Raw genomic sequence first — 25,446 nt, 5'->3', positions numbered from 1 at the left:
GCGAGCTTTCTCTAGTTTCAGCGAGCAGGGGCTCCTCTTCGTTGTGTTGCAGAGCATGGGCTCTAGGTGCACAGGCTTCAGTAGTTGTGACACATGGGCTCAGTAGTTATGGCTTGCACGCTCTAGAGCGCAGGCTCAGTAGTTGTGGCGCATGGGCTTAGCTGCTCCACAGCATGTGGGATCTTCCCGCACCAGGGCTCAAACCCATGTCACCTGCATTGGCAGGCGGATTCTTAACCACTGTACCACCAGGGAAGTCCCAAAATGGCATGTATCTTTGTGAATTTATTTTTTAAAATTTGTTTTTTTTTAGGAGTGACACTTTTGAAATTTGCTTCAAGTTCATAGTTTTCAAAGAATTATGTAAATTTTTAGGGATAAATTCATTAAAATACCTAAATCTTAAATATCAATCCCAAATAAATTTTGGAATTCAGAATTATTGGAAGAACTCTTAAGAATTCTTCACAAAACTGTCAAGACTAGATCTTTCATGATTTCTAAGATTCATTGTTTCTAATATTCCAGGTCCAATATTTGTACAACATTCCCTCTGAGTTCATATGTACCTGATCTTTTTTTAATTTTACAGTAGTATTCAGTCTTTCTTTGTTTTTGCACTCTCAGAAAGCATTCATTTGTGTAATGAATTAGGAGTCTCCTTTCTTGAGTAATTTTGGAAACCTACATATTGGGTCTAGTAACTGATCCTGTGTCTGAAGTACTGCTCTGCTGGCTAAGACTGCTCCTGGGTTAATAGAAAAATTGAAGACTGTACACATTATACCATAGCATCTCTTCTCTCTCCACCTGAAGATACAAACAAAAAAAGAGTAAAAGCTTTCAAAGTCATAATTAAGGTGCTCGTGTTAAATGCTAGTTTAGTTGGAGACTGCTATTTCAGTACCCTCAAGGTGAAAACCAAAAGAATGGTTTCTGTTTTAGTTGAGTCCTTTGAATTTCTTATCTAAAACAAATTGTTTTTCTGTAAGTAATTCTCACCTGTACTTTGAGGAAGGCCTGAATTATCTTATGAGAGACAGTAATTATACTGTTGCCCAAGTGGTTGATATCTACTCAAACTAATTAAGAAGGCCATCCCCCACCTTGAAAAAGGATTGGTAGTCTGCCTGAATGAAATGATAATAAAACACTGGCAGTTTATTCACATGGGGGATGCTAACCATTGGAAATACCACACTTTGTTTTTAGAAGAAAGTAAAAAATAAGTAAAAAGAATATTATCTAGTTGGGGAGGGAAGAAGGATGCAAATCACATTCCTATTTTGAATGTGTCCTTGTAGCTGTAATTACTTATGTTAGCTAATGGTTTTATTCTTTTATTATTATAGAGTCATAAATATTTTAATTTTTGAAACAAAAAGTTGTAATGATACCCTATACCTTAAATGTCAAAAAAAAAAGAATTAAGTAGCCCTGACATACTGAAAAGTAAACAAAAACAAAAGAAATATGATCTGTGCTTTGGATTACTTTTAATCAAATGGTGGAGTGAAACTATATGGATGACAGCATAGGTTAAAAAAAAATGTGGCTTCGACTAAAGTCTTTCAAAAATGGTTGCATGTTCTCTCTCTACAAAGGAAGTATTATGATGATAAATTTGTATTTATCTTCTCATTCTCATTAAATTGATGACTTAGGGGAGAAGATAGAGAAAAGTTTGCGGGTTTCTGCTCTTATTTAGCTTGACTCAGTACTGTCCTCAAATGGATTCATTTACTTATTTTATTGTTACTAGGATTAGATTTTTTGCTTTCATGTGCCATTTTCTTCCAGAGCAAAAATATGGACAGTATTTAGTATACATAAACTATTTTGCTATTGATGTTGCTTTCTGTTATTTTTGATGTCTTTCCTAAATTTTTTAGTTTAAAAGAGCACAGGTTTTAAGTGTACAATTCAGTGAATTATCACAGAGGGTAATAAAGTTATTTGATAATTTTTTTTAAATAGTTATTTTTACTCTTTGGAAATGTAGGGTAAACAGTTTAGGTGAATCTTAAACAAAAATACTAATTTCATATAAAAAGGATCAGATTTAAAAAATTTTAGCAGATATCTCAAAATCATGACTGAAGTAAAGCTTTTGGTTCAGAGTTTCAAAATGTTATCTGTCATTTCTGGTATTAAAATTTCTTTAATCGTGCAAGTAATCCTGAATCCATGCTTATGGAAAGAAAGAAAAATAAAAGTAAAGTACTAAAATATGTAAAAAGTAAAAGGTGAAAATCATCCTATACAGTTCTATCAAATCTTTCTCTCTTCAGAGCCACCACTTATTATGATTCAGTTATAACTTCCCATACCTCTTTTCATGCATACACCTTTACAACAATTTGTTTTACTTGTTTTTAACATAAATGGACTTTTACTTTATAGTATATTCATAACTTGCCATTTCACTCAGTCTGTCTTGGAAAGCTTTATGTGTCTTTACATTATAGATAGACTTCATTATTTTTTATTGCTTTAATTTTTTAATGGTCCTCCTTAATGATGGATACTTGTTTCCAGTTTTCTGCTATTATAAAAAAAAATTCCATCCTTGAAACATATATCTTTGTGAACTAGCCAATAAGAGTTTCTTACTGAATTAGTAGTTTCTCTGTATTCTAGATGTTATTGTGTTGATTTTATGTAGCAGATATTTTCTCCTTGTGTACTTGTCTTGGTGGCTTTTGTCATATTAACGTTTTAAATAATTATGTAGTCGTCTGTTGATCTTTTCCTTTGTCATCTGTTTGGTGGCTTCTGTATTTCTACATTATTTATATTCATTTCTACAGAGATATTTTCATTTTTAACTGTCACTTGTAAAAACACTTTCTTTTTATAGAATCCTGTGAATGATGGCAAAATGTTAGCATGTGATACATTCTGATGGCATGTAATAATCACATAAGGATCAGTGACTATTTTGATGTCGGAGTTATGAAATAAATGTAATAAATTCTGGAAAAGCATTGGAGTTCTTGTGTTGTTTATGGAATCACCATAGGTAGTCCTTACTATTAAATTTATTTTTGACAGGTAATATGCTAGGTACTGAATGGTAACAGTAGTACACAAATAAGAAGTAATCCCTTTTATTGTGACTCCTTTAGACACAGTTGCTTTCCTAGTTATATCTGCTATATATAATCAATTTCCCTAACCTCAAGGTAGCAGCTACTGCTGCTAGGAATTTCTCTTCACTTTTGCTGTCATCCAGTGCCAGATCTAAGAAATACAGTAAACTCTTAGCAAAGCAGCTTCCAAAAAGTAAGAAAGATCAGCCTTGATTAACTTATCCAGAATTTTGCAGTTAAAATTTTAAAAGGTGTTTTATTGTGTGTGTGTGTGTGTGTGTGCACGCGCGCACACACACGTGTGTAATGTTGCACACTATATATAGGGTAAGGAGTCAGAACACAAAGTAACCTTTTCAGTTGTTTGAGGTCTGACTCTGTGTCTATTAATCCCACCTTTCTACCTTGATACCCAATAACTTGGGCTGTTGAAACCTGGGCTGTTTTGTCCTACCACCAATAATTTCCCAAGGAAGTAGCTTATAATTCTTCTGTTTCCCTATAATAGGAGGGAATACCCATATAGGCGGTACCTTGAAGCCAGTATCTCATAGACCCTGTCATCAACTCACTTCTACTCTCTACCCTCCCTCCTTACCTGATTGATACATTTTTGAAAAAATTATATTTATGCTGCTGCCCTTCCTCCCCTTGTTAGTTGGGAAGATTCATGGAAGAGAGGAATCCCGTCTTCTATAATAGATGGAGTAATATCCCATTGGGAAGAAATGGCAAAGGAAAAAGTTCTTTCTTTTTTGAAAAGACTAGAACTTTTTAGCTCAGCGTATTTGGACAAGTCTGACAATAATTCAACTACATTATAGTTTAACTAGATTTCTGAGTGCATCTGCTAACCTAACCACCACATATACTTATTTACGACTTGAAAATTGCCTTTAAAACCACAAAAGCACAAAGCACTGTAGTGCTTGTAACACTCTTCCATATTATTGTAGGTAACTAAATGACCATGGAATCTGGAGCAGAGAACCAGCAGAGTGGAGATGCAGCTGTAACAGAAGCTGAAAGCCAGCAAATGACAGTTCAAGCCCAGCCACAGATTGCCACATTAGCCCAGGTATAAAATACATGGAGAGATTCCAAGTTGTCTCTTCTAAGAGGAATATGTTTTAAACAAGAGAACTTAGTTTTTATTACAGAGATAAAATGAGCAGAAACATTCTTAGAATATCAAAATTCCTATTTACTTAGTATTAGCCTAATTTTAGAAATGATAGTATTGATTCAGTAACATAACAGAAAAATGTATTGTTAAACACTAACACACTATTTGTAGTGACATAATTCAGAAATAATTACATTTAAACTGATGGGTAGATTGTCTCTTAAAGGAAGAAAACCTAATATGATAACTGCTTTTTTTCATGTCATATAGATTTATTTGGGAGCATGGGAATGCAGATAATCTGAAAGGCTAAATTTACATGTGCTTAAACTAAAAAATAGGATAAGCAAATAAATTGACACACAAGTAAATTTCAAGGATGATAGTTTTTGTCCCTGTATATTTTAAATATGATTCATGATTCTTTCATTTTGTCTTTGTCTTAAGCATTCTAAGGTTATATTCTCATTTTTGTTCTTGTGTATTTTTTCTCAGATGTTTTATTTTATTAATAATTGTTGGCATATATATGAGTGAGAAAGGTGGTTAATATAAAAACCAAGTAGCAAACAATAACCTGCTAGGTAAGAAAATGTGACATTGCCTCTTTCAGATGAAAGCTCCCAAAAGAAAATAATCCTAGCCAAGGCTCTGGTATGTTGAGCTTCAGCTTCACAAAGAGTTTAAAAGCTCTCTTAGAGGAGTCATGAGCAACAGTGGGTCTTGGGATATAGAGGGCTAACCACAGGTGGTAACCACACTGAGCTAAAATATGGGCCAAATACTAGACCTCCAGCAGGAATGTAGTCAGAAGCGGTGGGCTGCTTTGTGTTTTCTCCTAAGATCACCTGGACCCACCTCCAGCCCTCAGGTGTAAGGCAAAGCAGAATACATTTAGGGATGAAGTAAAAGTACTCAAGATGAAGCAGGTGTGGGAACGAAGGTAAGAGCATCAGGACTTCATTAGCACATGGTCAAGGCAAATGTGCACAGATAAGAATATGGGCTCATCCAAACATTCAGCCCTGTGGTAAAAAGAAGATATAATACCAGCAGGGATCTTGGTGGTGACAACCTTCAACATATCTATCTCTTGGGACATCGTTTTCTGGTCTGGTTGTCCTCCACGTCCACTAAATAATGTCATCCTGGAAATTCCTTTCTTCCTACTGTCTTTCTCTTATGGAGTTTTTGTTTCCAGTGGTCCCTTGAGCAAGTTTGACTGGGTAAAGAAATCATTTTTCTTTCAAATTTTGAAGGCATTGATCCACAGTCAACTTCTAGTGTTGCTGTTTGAAAAGACTAAATCCATTTCTTACTTTGTATCTCTGTTATCTTGTAAAAATCTCTCTGTTAGCAGTGCTTCACTATTTCATCATCAAGGCCTTGGTTTGTAGCAGTTTTCATCCATTGTGCAGTTGTATTCAGTGGGCTTTTTTTTTTTAGTGGAATCTCGGGTCTTCAAATCTGGGCAGTTTCTTTATTTGGTTGATGATTTTTTTTTCTTTCTCCTTTCTCTCTAGGATTCTTGTGATCCAGATATTTTACCTATAGGACTGTTTCTCTGATTTTCTCATCTTTTCTCTCCTGTTTTCTGTCTCTGTCTTTCTGGGAGATTTTCTCAACTTCACATTTCAACCCATCTGTCAGATTTTTTTTATTTCTGCTGTCATGTTTCCAAGAGTTCCCTTTGTTTCTGAATAGTCCTTTTGTGTTTTAATAGCATCCTCTTTATGTTTCACAAAGGCAGTATTTTCTCTTACCTCTGATAATATTAATTAAGTTTTAAGTTTTCTTTCCACATAGATTTTCTTCTGTGTACCTTTTCTCCCTTCTATCTGTTTTGGTCACCATCTTTCCTATCAGAAGATTTCCTTGAGTATTTCATAACTCGAGGTTTTCTGCCTACATTTAAAAGTAGGGAACCAAAAACCTGTATTGGTAGTTCTGTGGCTCTTTTTGGGGCCTAACATCTGAGTTGTGAGCTTCACGGTAGGATGATTGTGGCATCCCACTGGCATTATCTCTCCTTTTTTTTTTTTTTTTACATCTTTATTGTGTCATTATCTCTTAAGTCTTTCTTCTCCCTTTAGTGTTGGTCACATTTGCAGAGAAAAGCTTTACTAATCTTCTGCTTATAGGTAAAGACCTTTGAGCCAGACGAGGGAAGAGGACTGGGACTTAGTACCCACCTCAGCAGTGCCTGGTGTTAGGCAGTCAAGAAACCACCTATCCAGAAAATAAACCTCCATTTCTCTGTCAGCATAGGGTATAGATTAGTTATTCTTCCACAGAGAGTTGAAGAGGGGATCCAATTGCTTTTCAAAGACCTTCGATCAGCCTTCCTTATTTTCAGCCTTTCCTTTCACTCTGCCTTCTGGGGTGCCTTAGATCCTGAGCCTCTTAAGGACTTTGTGGCAGAAATCAGTCTGTCCCTGCCTCTGCCTCATGAGTTGGCCTTCTGAGGTTTTCCAAGTTCATTACCATTCATCCATTTCCAGCCTCCAAAACTCTTACTGTTATCTCCTTTCCCATTCTTCTCTGCTGGTGTGATTATGCCTATAAAAACAAAATCAGTGTCATGAAGCTTAATTGGAAATTCAAGAAAGAACAAATTATATGCACATGTTCAATTTGCATATAATCACTGATAAGTGGAATGACATGATATTTGAATTTTAGGAAAGCTAGTGTCTGTTCCCATTTATATTTTTTGTTGTTGTTCTTTTTAATACCTAATTACAGAGTTTTTTTTACTTGCTCATCCAAGTTCTTAACACATATATTATACATTTTTGACATTATTTCTCTCAATTCTGATACCAGTTATTTTTTGGTTGTCAGTCTTTAATACTAGAAATATATAATAAAATTTTCAAGTCCAAGACCATTGTGATGTGATCAATGAACAGTAAAAACACAAATTCAGCCTAACTAGTAAAGGAAGAAAGTCGATCTAAAACAATAATGAAATGCCTTATTTTACTTTTAGAATTTACAGAGATTTTTTTTTAAGTGGAAAAAAAAACAATGTTGGTTTTGAGTATGGGAATGTTAATTTTTATGGATGGTTTTAAGTAAAGAGTTGGGTAAAAGGATGATCGTTGCAATTTTGTTGTAAAATAACTTTCTTGTAATAGGCAAATTTGAAAACCTAAATATTCAATAATAATTTTTTGTATATTCAGTAATTTAATATTTAATAATATTAAGTTAGTGATTTTATTATTGTTTAATTATTACTAATAATTTAATTCCAATAATTTGTTGGGATTTATTAAACAAATTATGTAATTCTTACCATTATACCATTCTTTATCATTAAAGAATACTATTAATGGTATGAAGAGATATTTAGAATGGATTTGAAAGATAAAGTAGATTCTGTGACAGTGTTATGAAAATTGAGTGTATATATGCATCTTTAAAAACACCTATATCTACAGCAGAAATATTAAGTGATTAACTCCGAGTGGTAGGGATATAAGCAATTTTTTCTTTTTTGGTATATCTGTATTTTATAAACTTACAGTGAGAGTAGCCATTATGTAGAATAATTAGGGTAGAAAAGGGATTATTTGTTGAGTGAGCTTGTTATGTTTACCCTAGAGAATACTCAGAGAAGAGGACGTACTAATTGCTTCAAATATTAGAAGAGCTTTCCATTGAGATGGGATACTCTAAATAAATTATGGTTTTGGTTCTCAAACTTTGGCGTAGGCGAAAGTGTCCTTGGGTTCATCAGAGATTCTGACTTTATAAACAGGCACCCTATATAACTCTAATGGTGGTCGTCCATGGACCACATTTTGAAAACAAGGTAAAAATAAGATGTATAGTAGCCAGAAAAACGATTGATAAGGAAGGCCTTCCTAACTGTCCAAAGGAGAAGCTCATGGTTTTAGCCTCTACCTTCAGTAGGTATCTCCCCCAAGCTTCATAGTCAAATATTTAACTGCCTGCTAAACATCTCTACAAATTCAGATATCATATCAGTTCCATCATCTTCCACCACTGCCCCAACCACCCATAAGCTTCTTTTTGTGTTCTCTCTCTTTATGGCATAGTCTACTAATTCTCACCCAAACATGAAATATGTGGGTCGTCTTTGATTTCTGTCTCACCTCCTTCAATCAGTCATTCATAAAGCCCTTTCTGGTTAGCCTCCTGAATTTTCATTAAATCACTTCTCTCATTCCCATCCCTACCACAACTCATGCCTAATTTCTGGCCTTTATCATCTCACCCTTACTACTATATATAGACTTTCTCAGTTGGTCTCACCTCCACTTTTTTCTTCCTCTGAGATAAGTGTCTTTCACACTGCCACTAAATTAAAGTGATCTATCTGAAATGCAAGCCTCACCATGATTTTCAGGAGTTCAAAAGCCCTTCAGTGCTTTTCCCAATCTCACGGTAAAATGCAAGTTCTTTAACGTAACATATGTAAGATTTTTCATGACTAGCCCATCTGGCCTCTGCCTACCTCTGTTATTCCATCTTTCCACACTTCCTACATCATATAGTAACACACTTATGTGCTCCAGTAGTACTGGCTGCTGGTCATCCCTCTTTGCCATTTACAGACACTGCTGTTTCTCTTTGCTTTTGCCATTGCTACCCTCTGCCTGGAATTCTGTGCCTCCCCCCTGCAAATCATAATAACGTGCCTTACTTGTATTCTTTATTTCAAATTCACATGCTTCCCTGGTAGCCTCCCCTCCTCTTGGGTGGGGCGGGGTAGCTTTCCTCAGTGTGTCCATTCTTCCCTTTGCAAACCTCATTACTTCACTGAATTATATTTATTTGTGTTCTTTTCCCCATTCCTTCATACACATGCCTTAATAATTTCGTTTAGGGCAGGGACCTATGTCTTTCTCATTTCTGTAGTTTCAGTTCTAACATTGTTTCTGACACACATATCCGCAATAACTTTACCAAATGAACAAATAAAATTGCTGCCCCCAAACGCATTCAAGCACAGGAACAGTAAATACCATCTGATAGACATGTATGACTTAAGAACCCTTCTAACCTGGGTATTGAGTCATTAAATCTGCCGCCTTTGTGCCTCAGGAGAAAACTGGTCTCTCATATTCTTTCAGTTCTGCTCCCTTATTTCTTCAAGAGGAAAATAAATCCTTGAAATATCAATTATTATCAGTTCAGTGGGTGGGGTGAGGATAGAAATTTTCAGTTCATAATATCTATTAACACTTTCTCATTAATGAAAGGCATACTTGTAATTAGTTTACAAGAGATAAATATGCTGTATACTGTAAGATATGTATTTGTTCTAGATTTAGTAGCTAAGTTTTGCCCAAGTTTGGGAACAGTTATGTTTTAGAACATGGGTTATTTAACACATGATATTCTGAAGACTTATGTTTCTTCAAAGCTAGCATATCTCTTGACCTTGGGTAAGTGACTTAATCTCTTGGAGCACTTCATATTTCTGTCTCTAAAATGGAGATAACCCTTATTCTAACCAGTCTGATTTCTTCGAAGGGCAAAATGAGAAACTGAATATGAAAGCAGGTGGGAAAATGTAAGGCACTATACAAATAAAGTGGTATTTAGTGTTCAAAGGAAGTCTGTGTTATATATTTTGATGTTACATTAAAATAGTTTTTTGGTTTTTGTCATTTGGGAGGAGTTTAAAAGTAGGGGGCATGGGAAGCATTTGTAGTCTTTCTTCAAAAACAATATTAAGTTTAATGATTAGTTTCTTTCACACCAATGGAATACTTAACCTAGCAGGAGGGTCTTCCTTTTGCTGCCAAAGAGTTGTTTCTTACTAAACATGAGTACTCCCCAGGAGGTATCTGTGATGGTAATTTTTTTCCATGTTCAACACCATAGGTATCTATGCCAGCAGCTCATGCAACATCATCTGCTCCCACCGTAACTTTAGTACAGCTACCCAATGGGCAGACAGTTCAAGTCCATGGAGTTATTCAGGCGGCCCAGCCATCAGTTATTCAGTCTCCACAAGTCCAGACAGTTCAGGTATGTGTATAAAAAGTTCTGCATCTACTTTCATAACTGTTGTTTATAGCCGTATCTCTCTCCTTTCATTATGAAAATAGGAACATATCTAGTTCAGAGTTTATTTTACTTTACAGTAATTATGGAATATGCTGCATCTGTAGTCACCTTAAGTATAGGAACATATATACACAAGAACAGACATATAAGAAAAAACTTTTTCTTAAACTAAAAAAGGAAAACAATTGAATGGGAAAAATCATAAAGTATATGGGATAAAGTGGAAATATTGGGAGAGACTATAAGGCTGATGTACCTCAGTTAGGGAAAATTAAGATACAAAAATAATAACTTTAATTATTTTCTAAACATGCAATTGGAAAAAATAACCCTTGTCAAAAAGTAATAACCTTACCTAAGATATTATTTGAATGTAGAGAAAACCAGCTATGTTTAGGATTCTAAGTTAGAGTATATAACTTTGAAATGATATATTCAGAAAGTGCACTTTAAGAATCAGGGGTTTTTTCCATGCATGTTATCTTATTCTTTGGGAAGATTGTTCCTTTGGTTTGGATCCAAAGGGAATAAAGGTGTGTAAACCTCTACTTAACTGTAGGGAACCTAGGGCAGTATACATCTTTTCGATGAGCTTATTGGGGAAAAAAAAAAGACTTGAACGTTCATTCAAGTAGGCCATAACCCCAGCCTCCCATTTCATATTTTTTGCTTCACAGTCTTCCTGTAAGGACTTAAAAAGACTTTTCTCCGGAACTCAGGTGAGTCCTAGGTCCTAGATTTGGAGAGAACTATTTTTAGAAAGGAAGGTGAGAAATTGTTCTTTATATCTTTGTCCCTCTCTATAAACATAGAACTCAAGGTTTGAATAAAAATCTTAAGAGATCTTCTAGGTCTAGGCCAAACTTGTTACCTACCCAGCCCTTAGTCTGTTGCTTAATTTCCCTATATAATATCCTTCTCTCCTCCTCCAAATGGCAGTCCAGCTTTACTTGAACACTTTCAGAGAAAGGATGCTCTATCTCCAGAGGTAACTGATTTATAATTGGGGGTAATTGCTAAAATATTCTTTCCTGTGGTGAACCAGAATATCTTTCTAAAACTTTTACCTAGTGGTCCCAATTCTATTCTCAGAAACTAGTTAAGCAAATTTAACTTCTTTTTCTATTGGGCTGCTTCCTTTTCCCCATCTTCCACATCCTTCCCATTTAAAAAAAATGTCCAGACTAAGTAAATGCCTGTTTTTCTTCAGCCATTTATATATGACATAGCTTTGATTCCTCTTCACCATCCTTGTTGTCTTCTTGTGGGTGAGAACTCTGGTGTTTTCCTTGAGTTTAGTAGCCAGATTGATTGATACTTGGAGAGGGGAGAAGTCCTTCCTTTGTCCTAGAAGCATTCTATCAGTATCATCAAAGGATATACCAGATTTTGTCAGCCATATCATACTATTGAGTCATTGAGCCACTGTTAACCCACCTCTGCTTCATTCTGTCCCTGTGCCTTTGGTTTGCTTGGACATTTAAGGCAGGGCGGTGTGGGGGGTGGAGAAAAAAGAAAGAATATTTTGATATAAAATCATCAAGTTCTGTGCATTTCCATACTGAAAGATATTGGGAATGGAATTTGTTGTTACTGAGTAGGAGACAGTATAGTCCAGGTAAAGACTGAAGAATTTGATTTTTCTGTGGAACCACACTGACTGAACAATAGTCTCCTGTCCTGTGCCTCAGTTTTTATTTCATTGAATGCTTCCTAACTGTTTTTCGTACTATGTATGCCATTACTAATTCCCTGCTCTTATCTTCCTCTTGATGATAGTGGAAAGAACCTGACCTGCTAGTCAGGAGACCTAGATTCCAGACCCCACATTAACCTTTACTTTTTCTTTTTCACTTACAGTGGGAGATCTTTCTATAAAGAACACACAAAAATTATCACAAAATTTGCTAAGATTACAAACATTGGTTTTAATATATGATGCCTAATTGTTGATTATATTCTTAATTTTAATCTTTACTTTGTGGTAAGAGTAATAATAATAATTTGGACCTGGGGTTATATGACCATTAACTTTATAGAAATGTGTATTCATCTTTTCAAAAATAGATTTTTCCATCAAAGTGAGCTGTGCTTATAATTAAAAGCCTGAATTCTACAAACAGAAACATAAACAGTATTTTTTTCTTTAAAGGCCCTAAACCATGGAGAAGCTATTAAACTTTAATGGTAATGTTAGCTGGTTAACAGTGATTAGCATTAATAAGTAGGAAGTGGTTTATATCAGAAGAGGTGATCAAACAAGGAGAGAGGTGATTCCTCAAACTTCTCGATGGGAGAATATTAGTATTCTAGAACAGCATTTCCAAAATATACAAGGTACATTTCTCTTGATGTGAGAATAAGACTTCTGTTTATCTTTTTTCATCTCAGAGTATTAGAAACTAAACTACTAATATTTCATGTATGGCTTGACATTGGTGCCCTAACATTATCCTTATGTATATATGTACATCAAATCTCACAGATTATGTAAGAATTCCCACAAAAATAATGGGAGTTACACAAATGTATAGAAGTTAACAGTGGCATCCTCACTTGTTAGTTTTGGATGCATTTTTAATACATTCATTTCCTCAGTAAATTTTTATTGGTCACATGCTATGTGCCAGTCACTGTTCTAGGTGATATGAAAGACAGCAGTGAACAAATAATACTTCTCTATTCTCATGAAGATCACATTTGAGCGAAGAGAGACAATGAAAAAATAAAATGTGTCAGGTGAGGATTAAGTGCTGGGAAGATGATTAAAGCAGGGGAAAGGGATAAAGAATGATGTGGAGGGAAGGGTGTTTTTTTTAGGTAGGGTGGTCAGGGAACACGATGAGCAGTGAAACTATAAACTAGTGAAGGAGGCTAAGCCATACAAATAATGAAAGCAAGTCCAAAGGCTCAGAAGTGAGAGTATGCTTTATGTACCAAAGAATAGCAAGAAGTGGCCTGAATAGAGTGAGCAAGAGGGATAGCGGTTGGAGATGAACTTTCTGATACAGTCTTTACAGTACTTCATGATGTGATGGGAACAACAATAAAAATCTTTTGTGCAAGATAGAGATTCAGTGATTATCATATAGCAAAGTACTTGAGTTGCTTAACATAAGGATGAGTTTACTTGTTTGCTTTTTACATAAGACAAGTATTCCAAAGTTTCCGATCTTTTTAACAATGGCAAGCAAGGGATGACTTGCAAGGGATATGTTACCTAACAGATATTTTTGAAAGAAACAAATTCCTTTCAACTGTCCTTTCTGAGAGAAAGTGGCATTTTAACAATGCATGAGAGAATAACTGTATCTTGAAAGAAACTTGTGCTGTGGACAGAGTATTTTGAATATAGAAGTTTGGAAATGTTCCCATACTTTTTTTTTTTTTTTACCTGCAAACAGTGTAAATTTGTACCCTAAAAACTCAAATCTATATACTTTCAAAACTCTGGAAATAGAGTTTCTAAACTATTCAGAAGTCTTCTACAGTTTCAGTAGGTGTTGAACTTATTTGTTAAAATATAAAACCTTTTATTAGCATATAATAACTGACCAAGAGCCAGGGAGATGAAAATATACTAGTAAATCTCATCAGAAGTTTGTGTAATTGACAGATGAAAATGAAAAATGATTGTTTTAAACAATAGCAGATGTTAAATCACATTTCAGAAAGTCCAAGCTTAGAATCAGATTTTTGAGTCACTGTTATAAAATACTAAATGACTTTTAATTAATCATATTAAAGCACATCATTCTCACTGTTATGAAATATTAAATGATTTATCTTTAAGAAATTAACAGATGTATTGTAATATTTATACTTATCCTCTTTAAAAATTAATTTGTTTTATGATATAGATAAAACTTGTAAATAAATATATATGCTTATATAAAATTTTCTTATAATTAATTTATAATCTTATAATTAATTTATAAGGGAGATCTGCAGATCAGAAGAGTTTGGAGATTATTGCTCTAGACTTTTATTAAACTTCTTGATCCAGTGAGTAAAAACTGTACCTAAACCTGAGTCTGAACTCTACCCAAGAAAAGTGCTTAAGTTTCCAGGGTACCATGTATAGTTTGAGAAAACATCTAATACAACCATTTTTTAAATTTTGTTCTAGTCACTGTATATTTTATTTTGAAATTTCAAATAGCATCAGAATAGGACTTTTCCCCCCCTTATAAACAGAATATATGGGTTTTTAACAAACTGAGAGAAAATAGAGAAATATAGATGTAAAACTTTACATGTACAGGTGGTGGTTTGGCTTTTTGAAAATTTCTTAACATATAAGTGGCCATGGTTAAAGACCTATTTAAGGAGCTCAGGAAGGGGTTAATAAGAGGTGACAGGAGGTGAGGACCAGAGGAAGGGTATCTATCGTTGAAATGTGATGGTAGACTGTGATACTTAAAATTGGGATATAATTTTTCATGTGGGTATTTTTAATAACCTATTACATATAAACTATTATTTATTATCAAAGGATTTTTGGCATGATTTTTAATGGTCTTAGAAATGTGGGTTCAGTGGTTTTGGGATTTTCTTGTTTTTTGATTTGTTTTTGGTTTTGGGGGTGTGGGGTTGGGTTCTTCTGCTTTTTGGTAGATAGACCATAAGAGTTGACTTCCTAATTCTAAGTTCTCTCTGGATAGTATTCCCCCAAAGAGGAAATGTTACATTCATTATGTAGTACTGAATAGTTCTGAATTCCCTTTACATTTAACAAGTTGCAGTACATATCACTTTTATGTGGAATCTTAAAAATACAAGAAACTAGTGAATATAAAGAAAAAGACTCACAGAGAACAAACTAGTGGTTACCTGCGGGGAGGGGCAATGTAGGAGTAGGGGACTAAGAGGTACAAACTATTATGTATAAAATAAGCTACAAGAATACATTGTACAACACAGGGAATATAGCCAATATTTTTTTTTGCCAATATTTTATAATACCTGTAAGTGGAATATAGCCTTTAAAAATTGCGACTCACTGTACTGTACGCCTGTAACTTATATAATATCGTACAGCAATCATACTTCAATTTTTTTTTAAGTTGCAGTCACGACAGAGTGATAAGTTAATTCCTTTTGTATGAATTGACAAATTCTTTCAAATGAGAGGAATGGGGGGCTTTTCGTTTTACTGGGAGCAATAGATCCATTGAGTTTGGGGGAAAAATTAAGGGCCATATATTTAATAAGCAATGATAATTTATTTCATTTCAAAATTGTCCTATGGGTGGTTTATGTAGCGTGCTTTAAAATTGTTGTTTTAATGACTTTCAACTTGGGAAAGTGTGCCTAAGTCATTATGTATCCTTAAAAGAAGGTTGTAAGAATGAGGGTTAAACAAACAAAAGGCAGAAAGAACAATAGAGAAACTAAGGTTCTGAGAAGCATTAATGAGGGTAAACACTTGTCAGGATACTATCCACTTTGAGTTCAGTCTTCTTGTTATTCCTCGAATTCTGACTCTCTGCTAAGGCTGTTTCACAACTCATCACTCTACATCTATGAGAAAGTCTGTGCAGAGACTATGCTGAGTGGGCTAGTTAACAGCAGCTACAGAAGTAGGAAATTGTTCTGGGTGCTCCTTTGGCAGTAACTATAGCACTATTACTCTATAGAGAGTCACAGACTAAATTCAGCCTTGTCCATCTTTTTATCAGTCATTTCTGGATTCATTCAGTGTTACCTGTTAATTTTTAGGTCTATAAGACTATACCGTTTATACTTTAAAGTGTTTGGAGGGGCACATACATTACTTTATTATAGACATATTTTGTAAAGCATTACTAGATTTAGCAAATTTCATTTTAAAGTGAGTGTCTATCACAAAGCTCTGTGAAAATGAGTACCTGCTGTCCAGAACCCTTAGGCTCAGACCACATACTTGATTTCTCAAGTTCCTCTAAATGTGTTCATTCTTATTGCCATTGCCATAAATTTTGTTCAGGGAGCTAACCTACAGAGACCCTTTTGCCTTGGCTAAATCTAATTCTCACTCTTACAGCATGATGCTCACCTAGTTCAGGAAAGAGCAGGAGGCTCCTGCTGATTAGACTAGAGAAACTTGGCAGTATAAATTTGACAGACAAGCTTGCCTAGATGAGTGAACTTCTAGTCTAAAAATGGTCTAAAGACGTTCCTGGGTTGCTGCTTCTGACAAAACTGGTTTGAGATTGGAACCAACAGGATTTTGATGCTGGTAAGGCTGTCTAGAATTGAGATGTCAAGTGTGACAGTGACTCCACTACTTCGTAGCTTTGTGACTTGGGTGAGTTACTTAAACTCTTTGTGCCTCAGTTCTTCCATCTGTAAAGTGGACATAATAATTGTACTTATCTAGCACGTAAAGTTCCTGTAAGTATTAGTGAGTACTAAGTAATGTAATATATGTATATGCTTTAGCATAGCACCTGACACATAGTAAGTTCTCAATAAATGCTAGTTGCTGTTATTATCCCATGTAAAATCTGTATTCAACTTACCTTTATTACTTCTCAATCCAAGGATACTTTCCAGAAATGCACAGTCCTTTACCTTGAAGTTTTGCTTAATAAAAATTGTAGAATGCCAACTTTGAAACGTGTCTATATGTAGCAGAGGGCTTCTTCCAAAATTGTTAGGAACAACCATCTGGAACACGGTTGAAGGATCACCGATCTTACTTGTACAATTGTAAATATATTCAAAACTATTTACCCAGTAGTTAAAGGAAAATATTTGTATAGGCACTAGACTTAATGGCCAAATATTTAGTTGTTTATTCTTTCTTTCATGTCAGAAACTTTATTTTACTTGGTAGTTTTGTTCTAACAACTGTAAGAAAACAACTGACAAGTAATATTGATACATTCTGGGTTGATTACAAGAAGTCCTGAAAGAGATTAGGCTGGTTTTGATGAAAAAATTTTAGGTCCTCTGACTTCTGTAGGATGAGTAAAGGGGAGAGGAAAGGGATGGTATGGTTGTCTCCCATAAAAACTGATTTTTTTTCTACCGAATCACATATAAGGTTTATATATGTCCTTTTGTATTTCACTTTTTCTTAAAATTCATAAAAGTTTTATGAGAACTAAATTTGATTATCAAGATAAAGTTCTTCTTTATTTTCAGATTTCAACTATTGCAGAAAGTGAAGATTCACAGGAGTCAGTGGATAGTGTAACCGATTCCCAAAAACGAAGAGAAATTCTTTCAAGGAGGCCTTCCTACAGGTATGGAAAATTAATAGTTAAATGAACTTAGAATCGGAAGTATAAAGGTACCCTTACGTAGTTGCAGATGAAGAGATGTCGGAAGGCCAATGAGCTGCTGGATTCAGGACCATACAGAATACTTCTCTTCATCTTGAGTTGCTTCTCTCAAATAAGTAGAACCTTACTGTACAGAATAAGAGCACTTCTTACTCTGAACAGTCCTGGATAAACACTGATTTTTTTTTTTCTTCTGTTTTTGTAGACTTTGCTGGCTGCTGCTTTTCTGTTAAAAAGATTGGAATACATTTGATAAGGTTATAGCATTTTCTAGCTATATGTCAATTCTGAGGCTACACTACCTACTTCACAACACATTTCTTATGCCATGGTACTTAGCATGATAGCTGCTTGTTAATTTAATAGTTGTTCAGGGTGATGTTTTGCTGATGTTCCCTAATTTTAGGGGCACCTTACTGTAGTTTTGTGTTCAGCTACAAAAGTTGTGTAAATCCATGCCTTGCCTCCAAGATGGACCAAAACTGTTTCTAATACTACGTAGAAATTGGCTCCATATTAAATATCTCCAGGAAGAGCAGTTCCACAAATCTTCATAAGCTTACTTCAGAGTTTAATGAACTTCAAACTTATTCTTCCCTGCTTTAGCCTGAATTATTTCTATTAATATATATTTCTGTTTTTCAAAGGGATGTTGAAATTTTTTTCCCCACTTTCTTGGCTGCTAAGCTAGCCCTTTTCTCTATCCTTACAAATAAATTAAGGACCCTAAATAAATACCTATAAATTGACTTTGAGGTCTTAAGAAATTCTTTGTTACCAAGTATGTGTTACCTTTATTTATACTCATAATTTTTTCAAAATATAGCTAGTTTTAACTTCGAAATGTATCTCATGTTAGTATATAAGATATTTGATCCTGAAGCAGATTCAACCTGGTACTAAGAAACAAGCTACATGGCTTCTCTCTATATAAATTCTAGGCAAATCTTAGCTGTAGACCTTATATGAGTTTTATGTTGAAAAAAAATCTTTTATTTACCTTTAATTGGCTTATAGTGTATATCCCAGCAAAAATCATTATATAGCACTTCAGTTACGAATCAAATAAAAGATGCCTGAGACCACACATGTGTAGAGAAAGCGTTACTTTTATGAAAGATGATAATATCTTCCCTTATAATCAAACCTCCATAGTGGAGTATACCATTATTTTGCTTTTGGTTTATGAACTCTTGAAACCTAGCCTTTATGTCTTGATTATAACAAGATCTTTAACAAAATTCTTAAGATGTTTTTGTGAAGTTGGAGAAATGGGAATTAAATAATACACACTGGTTTTTATTGGAACAGCCCAGCTTTATAGTGATCAGTTTTTACCCAGAGGAAATCCTTGAAGGGTTCTCACTTGCTCTCATCTGGCTTGCTATTTTTACCAGCAATTTAGCTGAAAACATAGAGGCCATGCTTATCAGATTTGCAAATGACAGAAACTAAAGGGCTAAGTACCCTAATAGGTGGTAGAATAAGAACCTTGAAAGATCATAGCAGCCAAGGGAAATAGATTGAAACAAATAGGATGAAATGTTGGCGATAACTGTAAAATTTCTGAGCTTGAGTTTAAAATAAAATCGATTGGGCTTCCCTGGTGGCGCGGTGGTTGCGAGTCCACCTGCCGATGAAGGGGACATGGGTTCATGCCGCGGTCTGGGAAGATCCCATGTGCCGCGGAGTGGCTGGGCCCGTGAGCCATGGCCGCTGAGCCTGCACGTCCGGAGCCTGTGCTCCGCAACGGGAGAGGCCCGTGTACCGCAAAAAAAATAAAAAATAAAAAAAAATAAAATCGATTATTCAAGTATAGGATTCTGGATTAAGAATTCATCTAAAAAATATAATTATGCTCTTTTAATTATCATTGATTAGATGTGGTTGCCAAAAAAAGCCAATATGCTGTAAGGCTACGTTGGTTTAAAAAAAAAAAAAAACCTAGTGTCTAGATTAAGGGAGGGAATTAATCCCACTGCTCAGACCACATTTGGAATACACTTTAAGAGAAAGTGAACTTTCTTGAGTGGAGAATGTCCAGGATGGTCTGGAGCAACAATTTGAAAAACTGGAAAAAAAGACTGAGAATGATTGCTGGCTTCGTGCAGAAGAGAAGTAGATTTATTTGTAGGTCTAGAAAAGTAGCTTTTAAACTTTTTTTAAACCACAATAAGGAATATATCTTTACAGTTCTCTCTTTCTTCATTATATATAGGTGTGTATGTACACACACACGTATATACCTATATATAGGGATCTGAAGCAAAAATTAATACAAAGCAATACTCATCCTTATGTGTGACGCTTAGCTGTTTTTTATTTATTGTTTATGTTGGTTGCAACATGCTTAATTGTTTTCATGGCCCACATAGGGGTTATGACTTGAGTTTGAAAAACATTGCTCTAAAGACCAATACAACTCAAAATATGGTCCACAGCCCAGACTGGTAAATCAGCATCTGGTTAGAAATGCAAATTCTCAGGCCCTTACCCCATATCTAATGAATTAGAATCTCTAGGGAGGGGACCCAGGAATCTGTCTGTGTTTTAACATGCTCTTCAAGAGCTTCTTTTGTATACTGAAGTTTGAAAAACAAGTGTTCTAGAACAGTGATACCCAAATCATGATGTATTGACCAGCTGTCAGTTTCCAAGCTGTTTAAAATAGTTTTGTATCTTGTTTGCAAAGAGAGAAAACCATCCTTACAGTAAAAATAGAAGTTTACTAAATAGGAACAGGCAGATGTGGAAAAGAATGAGTAAGAAGTCTTACAAATGAGAAATACAATCAGGGGAATTATTTTTTTTAAAAAACAACTGTAAGAATATTTTCTACAGTACCAATAAAGGTAATTACATACATAAATATATAAAAGCCAGTATTATTATAGTTTTACTTTGTAACTCCTCTTTTTCTCCCATGATTTGAAAGGCAAATGCATAAAACAATAATTATAAATCTGTTAATGAACACACAAGGCATGAAGATGTAATTTGTTACAATAACTACATAAGGGGGAAATTTTTGGTAGATGGTTAAGGCTAAGTTTCAAACTGGTTTGTTAGAAATTTAAGGTTTCAAAAATTTACTTGGGTTAGTATTTTTTTCCCCTCTTCTGTGATTATGTTATTCATTTGAAATGTGGTAAGATTCATTTGTTTTTGTTTGTTTTCCATTTTAGAATTCTTCTGCCATCCTTGTTGATAATTAATTTATTTCTTTGAATATGTAAAAGATTAACATGGTTCCAAAAGTCAGAATTGTACATATACACACACACACACTCAGAAGTGTCCCTCCACCCATCCTTTTTTACTTCTTTCCCACCCACCCCCAGTAGATAACTAATCAAATTGAACTCCATCTAGTTTATCCTTTCTGACTTTTTTTTCTTGAGCAGATGAACAGATACACAAATATTTTCTTATTTTCTTATTTCACCTTCATTCGTATACAAAAGGTACCATGCTATATCCATTATTTGGATGAGCCATAGTTTATTCAACCATTCTCGTATATGTGAGCATGGAGATTGTTTCTAGTCTTTTGCAGTTGCAGTCGATGCTGCCATGATTAATCCTATGCATATTTATTTTGTACTGTTGGAAGTATATTTTAAGGGTAAATTCCTGGAAGTAAGATTGCTGTGTAAACACATTTGGTTTCCCAAATTCCCTCCATAAGGGTTGTGCCAGTTTTATACTTCTAACAGCAATATACAAGAGCATGTATTTTCTCACAGCTTTGCTAACAGACTGTATTGTTATACTTTTTTTTATTTTTACCAATCTGAGAGTTGAGAAGTTAAAAATCAGGTTTTTGGTCTTTTTTTCCCCTCAGTATTCAGGAGTTATTGGTATGTTAGGGATATTGGACCTTTATCTGTAATATATGTGAACATTTTCTCCTAGTATGTTTGATCATCTTTGACTTTATTTTTGGTGTTCTTTGCCATAAAAAAGCGTTTTTTTCCTGTAGTCAGTTTTATTAATCTCTTCTTTAATTGTACCTGGATTTTGAATCATAGTCTTTCTTTATGTTCATTTTAAAGAGAAATGCATCTGTTTTTTCTAGTCCTCATATGGTTTTGACATGTGCATCCCTGATCCATTTTTAGTTTTATTGTTGCAAATTTTATTGTTTATTATTGTAAATTTTTTAACTGTAAAATTTAAAAATTCTCTCTTAAGCACTATCAGCTTTCTGCCAGTTTTCTGATCTTTTCCTCTTCTTTGTATTTAGCCAGTAAATGTTACTTTTGTTTTAATTGATATAGTTCTCTATTTTTCTAGGAAAATTTTGAATGACTTATCTTCTGATGCACCAGGAGTGCCAAGGATTGAAGAAGAGAAGTCTGAAGAGGAGACTTCAGCACCTGCCATCACCACTGTAACGGTGCCAACTCCGATTTACCAAACTAGCAGTGGACAGTATAGTGAGTAATAGATATTTCTGTTTTGGAAAGTGCGATGAAAAACTAATGACTGCATTTTCCTTAAAGTAATCTTATAAGCACCAGCTCTTTTCTAAATCTTGGTTGTCATTTTATTTCCTTTACTTATATGCAAAGTTTTGTAACAGAAGTATTTTCTTTCCTTCAGGGTTTAGTTAGGATTGCTTAGGTATGTAAGACCTTTAAATGGCCCTTTGTTTTGTGCAGATGCATGGAGAGTCTTACAAGTTTTTCAAACCACTGCTTGAAACTCTGTATTTCAGTCCTCATATAGCATATGATGTTAATAGAAAACATGAGTTTTTCAGATAATCATTCTTTGATTATGTTTAAGGCCAAAAATGGTCTCATTATTCATCTATTTTAATAATTCATCTTTCTTTCTAAAAGTAGCATTTTTAAATCATATTGACGTTTCACGGTGGGGTGGAGAGGCTTGTTTGCAGTCTACCAGCACATTTAATTATTATTCCTTTTAAGATAAAAGGTAGTGTAGTGAATTGTAATAATGAGAGCATAAGGACTGCTGAAATTAAGAGGGCACTTTGCTTTTTGTCGCACAGAAAGCAAAGATTTCTTTTGCAGAATTATCAAAGTTTCCATTTCTCTGATGTCTCTGACACTTAGGTCTCTCTTCTTATCTTTCACCTAAATCTGTTATAAAGAACTTTTGAGTTCTGCTTTTGTTTGATCAAAGGCATTTGTGTGAATGGTACCTTTTTCCTCTTTTCCCAATATCTTTCTGCCTCCCAAAGTGCCTCACACATTGATGTCTTCATTTTGATTTGTTCATTAAATCCAGTGCTACCCATTATATAGTTTTCCTCCCTGTCTTCCTTAATTACAAATTAAATGTACACATTGAAACTCTTGCTGCATTGGTTTTCTAATGCCCTGGGGTAGTCTGTGTCAGAAATATGTGTAAAAGTTTGACTCCCAAGTTCATAGTTTTCCATTTACAGCTCAACCTTGGTTTGTATAACTAATTGCATTCCAACTGAATTAAAAACAAGTAGCAGACTTTTTAGCTCAACCAAAGCTGAAACTTTTAATAGTAAGTAGAAGGCAGGCATTTCTGACTAAGTTTCTTGTCCATTCTGTAAGCTCATTAGAGTTCACTCATTCTTTTCCTTCTTAAGTTCTTTGTTGGCAGAAATAGATACTATCTATATATGTGTATGTGTGTATTTTTTAGCCTTATATCCAAATAATTTGAGTTATTCAAGGTGTGTGTTCTAAGACCATGATATGTGAACTTTTTTTTTCTTTAACTTCACCACGCTTGAGGGATACAGCATACTCCTGTTAGTAACAGATTCACTCACCACAGCAATTCTCACTTGAACTAGAAATAGAAAGCATGCTCTTTAGGAAAGAGGCATATCAAAATCTCAAATAAGGAAGTGAAGTTGAGGGAGGTGAAGCTGAGAAAAATAGATGTTTAATTTGGCAACTGACAGTTGCTAGTTTTAAAGGTTAATACTTTGAGATTTTAAAAGCTTTATACATTATCTTTATCCCTTATTCTCTGTATGTGCACATAGGACCTTGATGGAACTGATTTAACATTATGTTCTTGATTGTCGTTAAGAATCAATATAACGACCACTTACATATACAATATTTATTTGTTTCTTAACTTACAAAAGAAATATATGGTTGTAAAAAGTCAAATGGTAGAGGTTTTTAGTGTTAATAAAAAGTAAAAACCCTTTCCATCCCTCCCCATTAGAGTTTGGTATATATCCTTCCATTCTTTTTCATTCTGTTTATACATACATGTGTCATGTGTCATTTTTATACAAGTGAGACCTACATTATTTATATACCATAGACAAATATATGCATATATAGTTATGTATGTAGTTTCTTTTAATAGCTACATTGTGTTTCACTGTAAAATATAACATTTATTTAAAAATCACACACTGATGAATATTTAGGACATTTCTACTGTTTCAAACAATGCTACCTGAACATTCTTTTATATATATAGTATCCTGTCCTGTCAGTGGGGATAGCATCTAAAGAGTGGAATTGTTGAAGCCAAGCCAGCCTGCCCAATTACCCTTCCCAGTGGCTACACCAATTTGTACTCCTTCAATAAATTGTTTTTTTTTTTTTTAACTAATACTATTATTAGTTTTGTCCATTACTTGGTTCACAGTTCCTAATAATAAAGTCTTGTTTGAGAGATTTTATTCTTAGTTAGAAAAACATATTTTATTTCACTAACTGAAACTGTTTTCATTGTGGCTCCTCAGAATCTCAGCTGGGTTTGTTTAATTATACTCTTTTCCTTCTTCTAGATTTTGTGGTAGAATCATTATACACACCTAAAGATATATCAGTTGCTTGATTTCTATCTTTTTTTCTTGTTTTAATGAATTTAGTTTTATTGAAAGCTATCTTAAGTCCTTTTGGAATATGAAGTATATAACTATTAAGAGAAAAACAATGTTTGATAGGCTCAGACTTGAGTTATTCAGAGTACTTTCATATATACATGATCTCATTTGATTTTTATAACAATTGTACTTAGTGGCTAGAACCAGATATTTTTATTTTTACAGAAGAGATAACAGATTCAAATAACAGTTTAGTGATGGAACTTGGACTAGAGCCCAGATCTCCTGATTTCTAGTTTCCTTCTTTCCTCCCACCTTGAGTTCATTGGTATGTAGTCAAGAAGAAAGTTGTGTGCATTGAATACAGTGGAATTTGCTTATTAACTCTATTTGAGAAATTGTGGTTTGATTCTGTTAACCTGATTCTTTCAAGTTATCCTGAAGTATTAATCTCAGAATAGTTTTTACATATTCCTTTTATTCTCCTTGTCTAAGATAAGTAAAATTTATGGGATTAGCTAATGTGGGTAGATTGTATATGCCAGTATCTTAATTTCCACAAGTATTATTTACTAAACCAAATCACAGCCATTAACTGTTATTATTTCTTGATTGAACAGTAAATAATCCAGTTTTTCATACATAGATGACTCAGGATATTAGTTACCCAGAGCTAGCTGACAGTTGATCCCAAACTAATTTCCTTCTAACAGACAAAAAGTAACATGCTCAAATCAGACATGTTGACTTAGTTAAAATCCATTATGCAATTTTATATGTAATATTGTGATTTTTAGTCCTTCTCTTTTTGGAAAACTTTTAACAGGGAAAGTATCTTACTAACTTTTTACATGTACTGTAGCATAAAGGTTAATTGAGGTTTTTTATAAAGTGAAATGTCTACTAGTATGAGCCAAAGTTGATTCCTTTGTAAAAGATAAATGACAAGTATGATTAATTTGTGAATAATCAACAGATCCTACATGAGAATGCTTGAACTTAGAAATAGCAGTAAAATATTTTTTTCTAAATGATGATCTTGGGCTCTAATTTTAAACTCCACGAGAGGTCTGTGATAATTAAGTTCCATAGGACATTTCCGTT

General features: G+C 34.2%; 2 protein-coding genes across 16 annotated transcripts in view; one reads left to right on the top strand and one right to left on the bottom strand.

Moving 5' to 3' along the window:
- The window catches only part of CREB1 (cAMP responsive element binding protein 1), a 56,460-nt gene that overhangs the window by 14,314 nt on the left and 16,700 nt on the right, over positions 1-25,446 (top strand). For 4 of the 8 annotated variants that reach the window (XR_010944281.1, XM_067740827.1, XM_067740826.1 and 1 more), the window contains exons 2-6: positions 4,049-4,170; positions 10,081-10,227; positions 10,944-10,985; positions 17,398-17,498; positions 21,834-21,976. Coding sequence is in view for 7 of the 8 variants with exons in the window: in XM_067740827.1 (XP_067596928.1) it covers positions 4,057-4,170; positions 10,081-10,227; positions 10,944-10,985; positions 17,398-17,498; positions 21,834-21,976 (547 nt within the window). In the remaining variant the exon portion in view is untranslated. The remainder of the gene's footprint in view (positions 1-4,048; positions 4,171-10,080; positions 10,228-10,943; positions 10,986-17,397; positions 17,499-21,833; positions 21,977-25,446) is intronic. The other 4 variants (XM_067740832.1, XM_067740831.1, XM_067740830.1 and 1 more) reach the window with 3 other exon arrangements.
- METTL21A (methyltransferase 21A, HSPA lysine) overlaps positions 6,249-25,446 on the bottom strand; it is a 54,267-nt gene continuing 35,069 nt past the window's right edge. Inside the window, exons 4-5 of one of the 8 annotated variants that reach the window (XR_010944286.1) lie at positions 17,556-17,763; positions 6,646-6,777 (exon numbers count right to left, since the gene is read on the bottom strand). Coding sequence is in view for 2 of the 8 variants with exons in the window: in XM_067740843.1 (XP_067596944.1) it covers positions 6,665-6,777 (113 nt within the window). In the remaining 6 variants the exon portion in view is untranslated. Of the gene's footprint in view, positions 6,778-9,253; positions 9,360-16,211; positions 17,764-25,446 lie in introns of those variants that run through there. The other 7 variants (XR_010944289.1, XR_010944284.1, XR_010944288.1 and 4 more) reach the window with 7 other exon arrangements.

The sequence above is a fragment of the Pseudorca crassidens genome, chromosome 6, assembly GCF_039906515.1.
Source record: "Pseudorca crassidens isolate mPseCra1 chromosome 6, mPseCra1.hap1, whole genome shotgun sequence".
Lineage (NCBI taxonomy): Eukaryota > Metazoa > Chordata > Mammalia > Artiodactyla > Delphinidae > Pseudorca > Pseudorca crassidens.
Note: the sequence above shows the minus strand (reverse complement) of the source record. Positions and strands in the feature narration are given on the sequence as shown.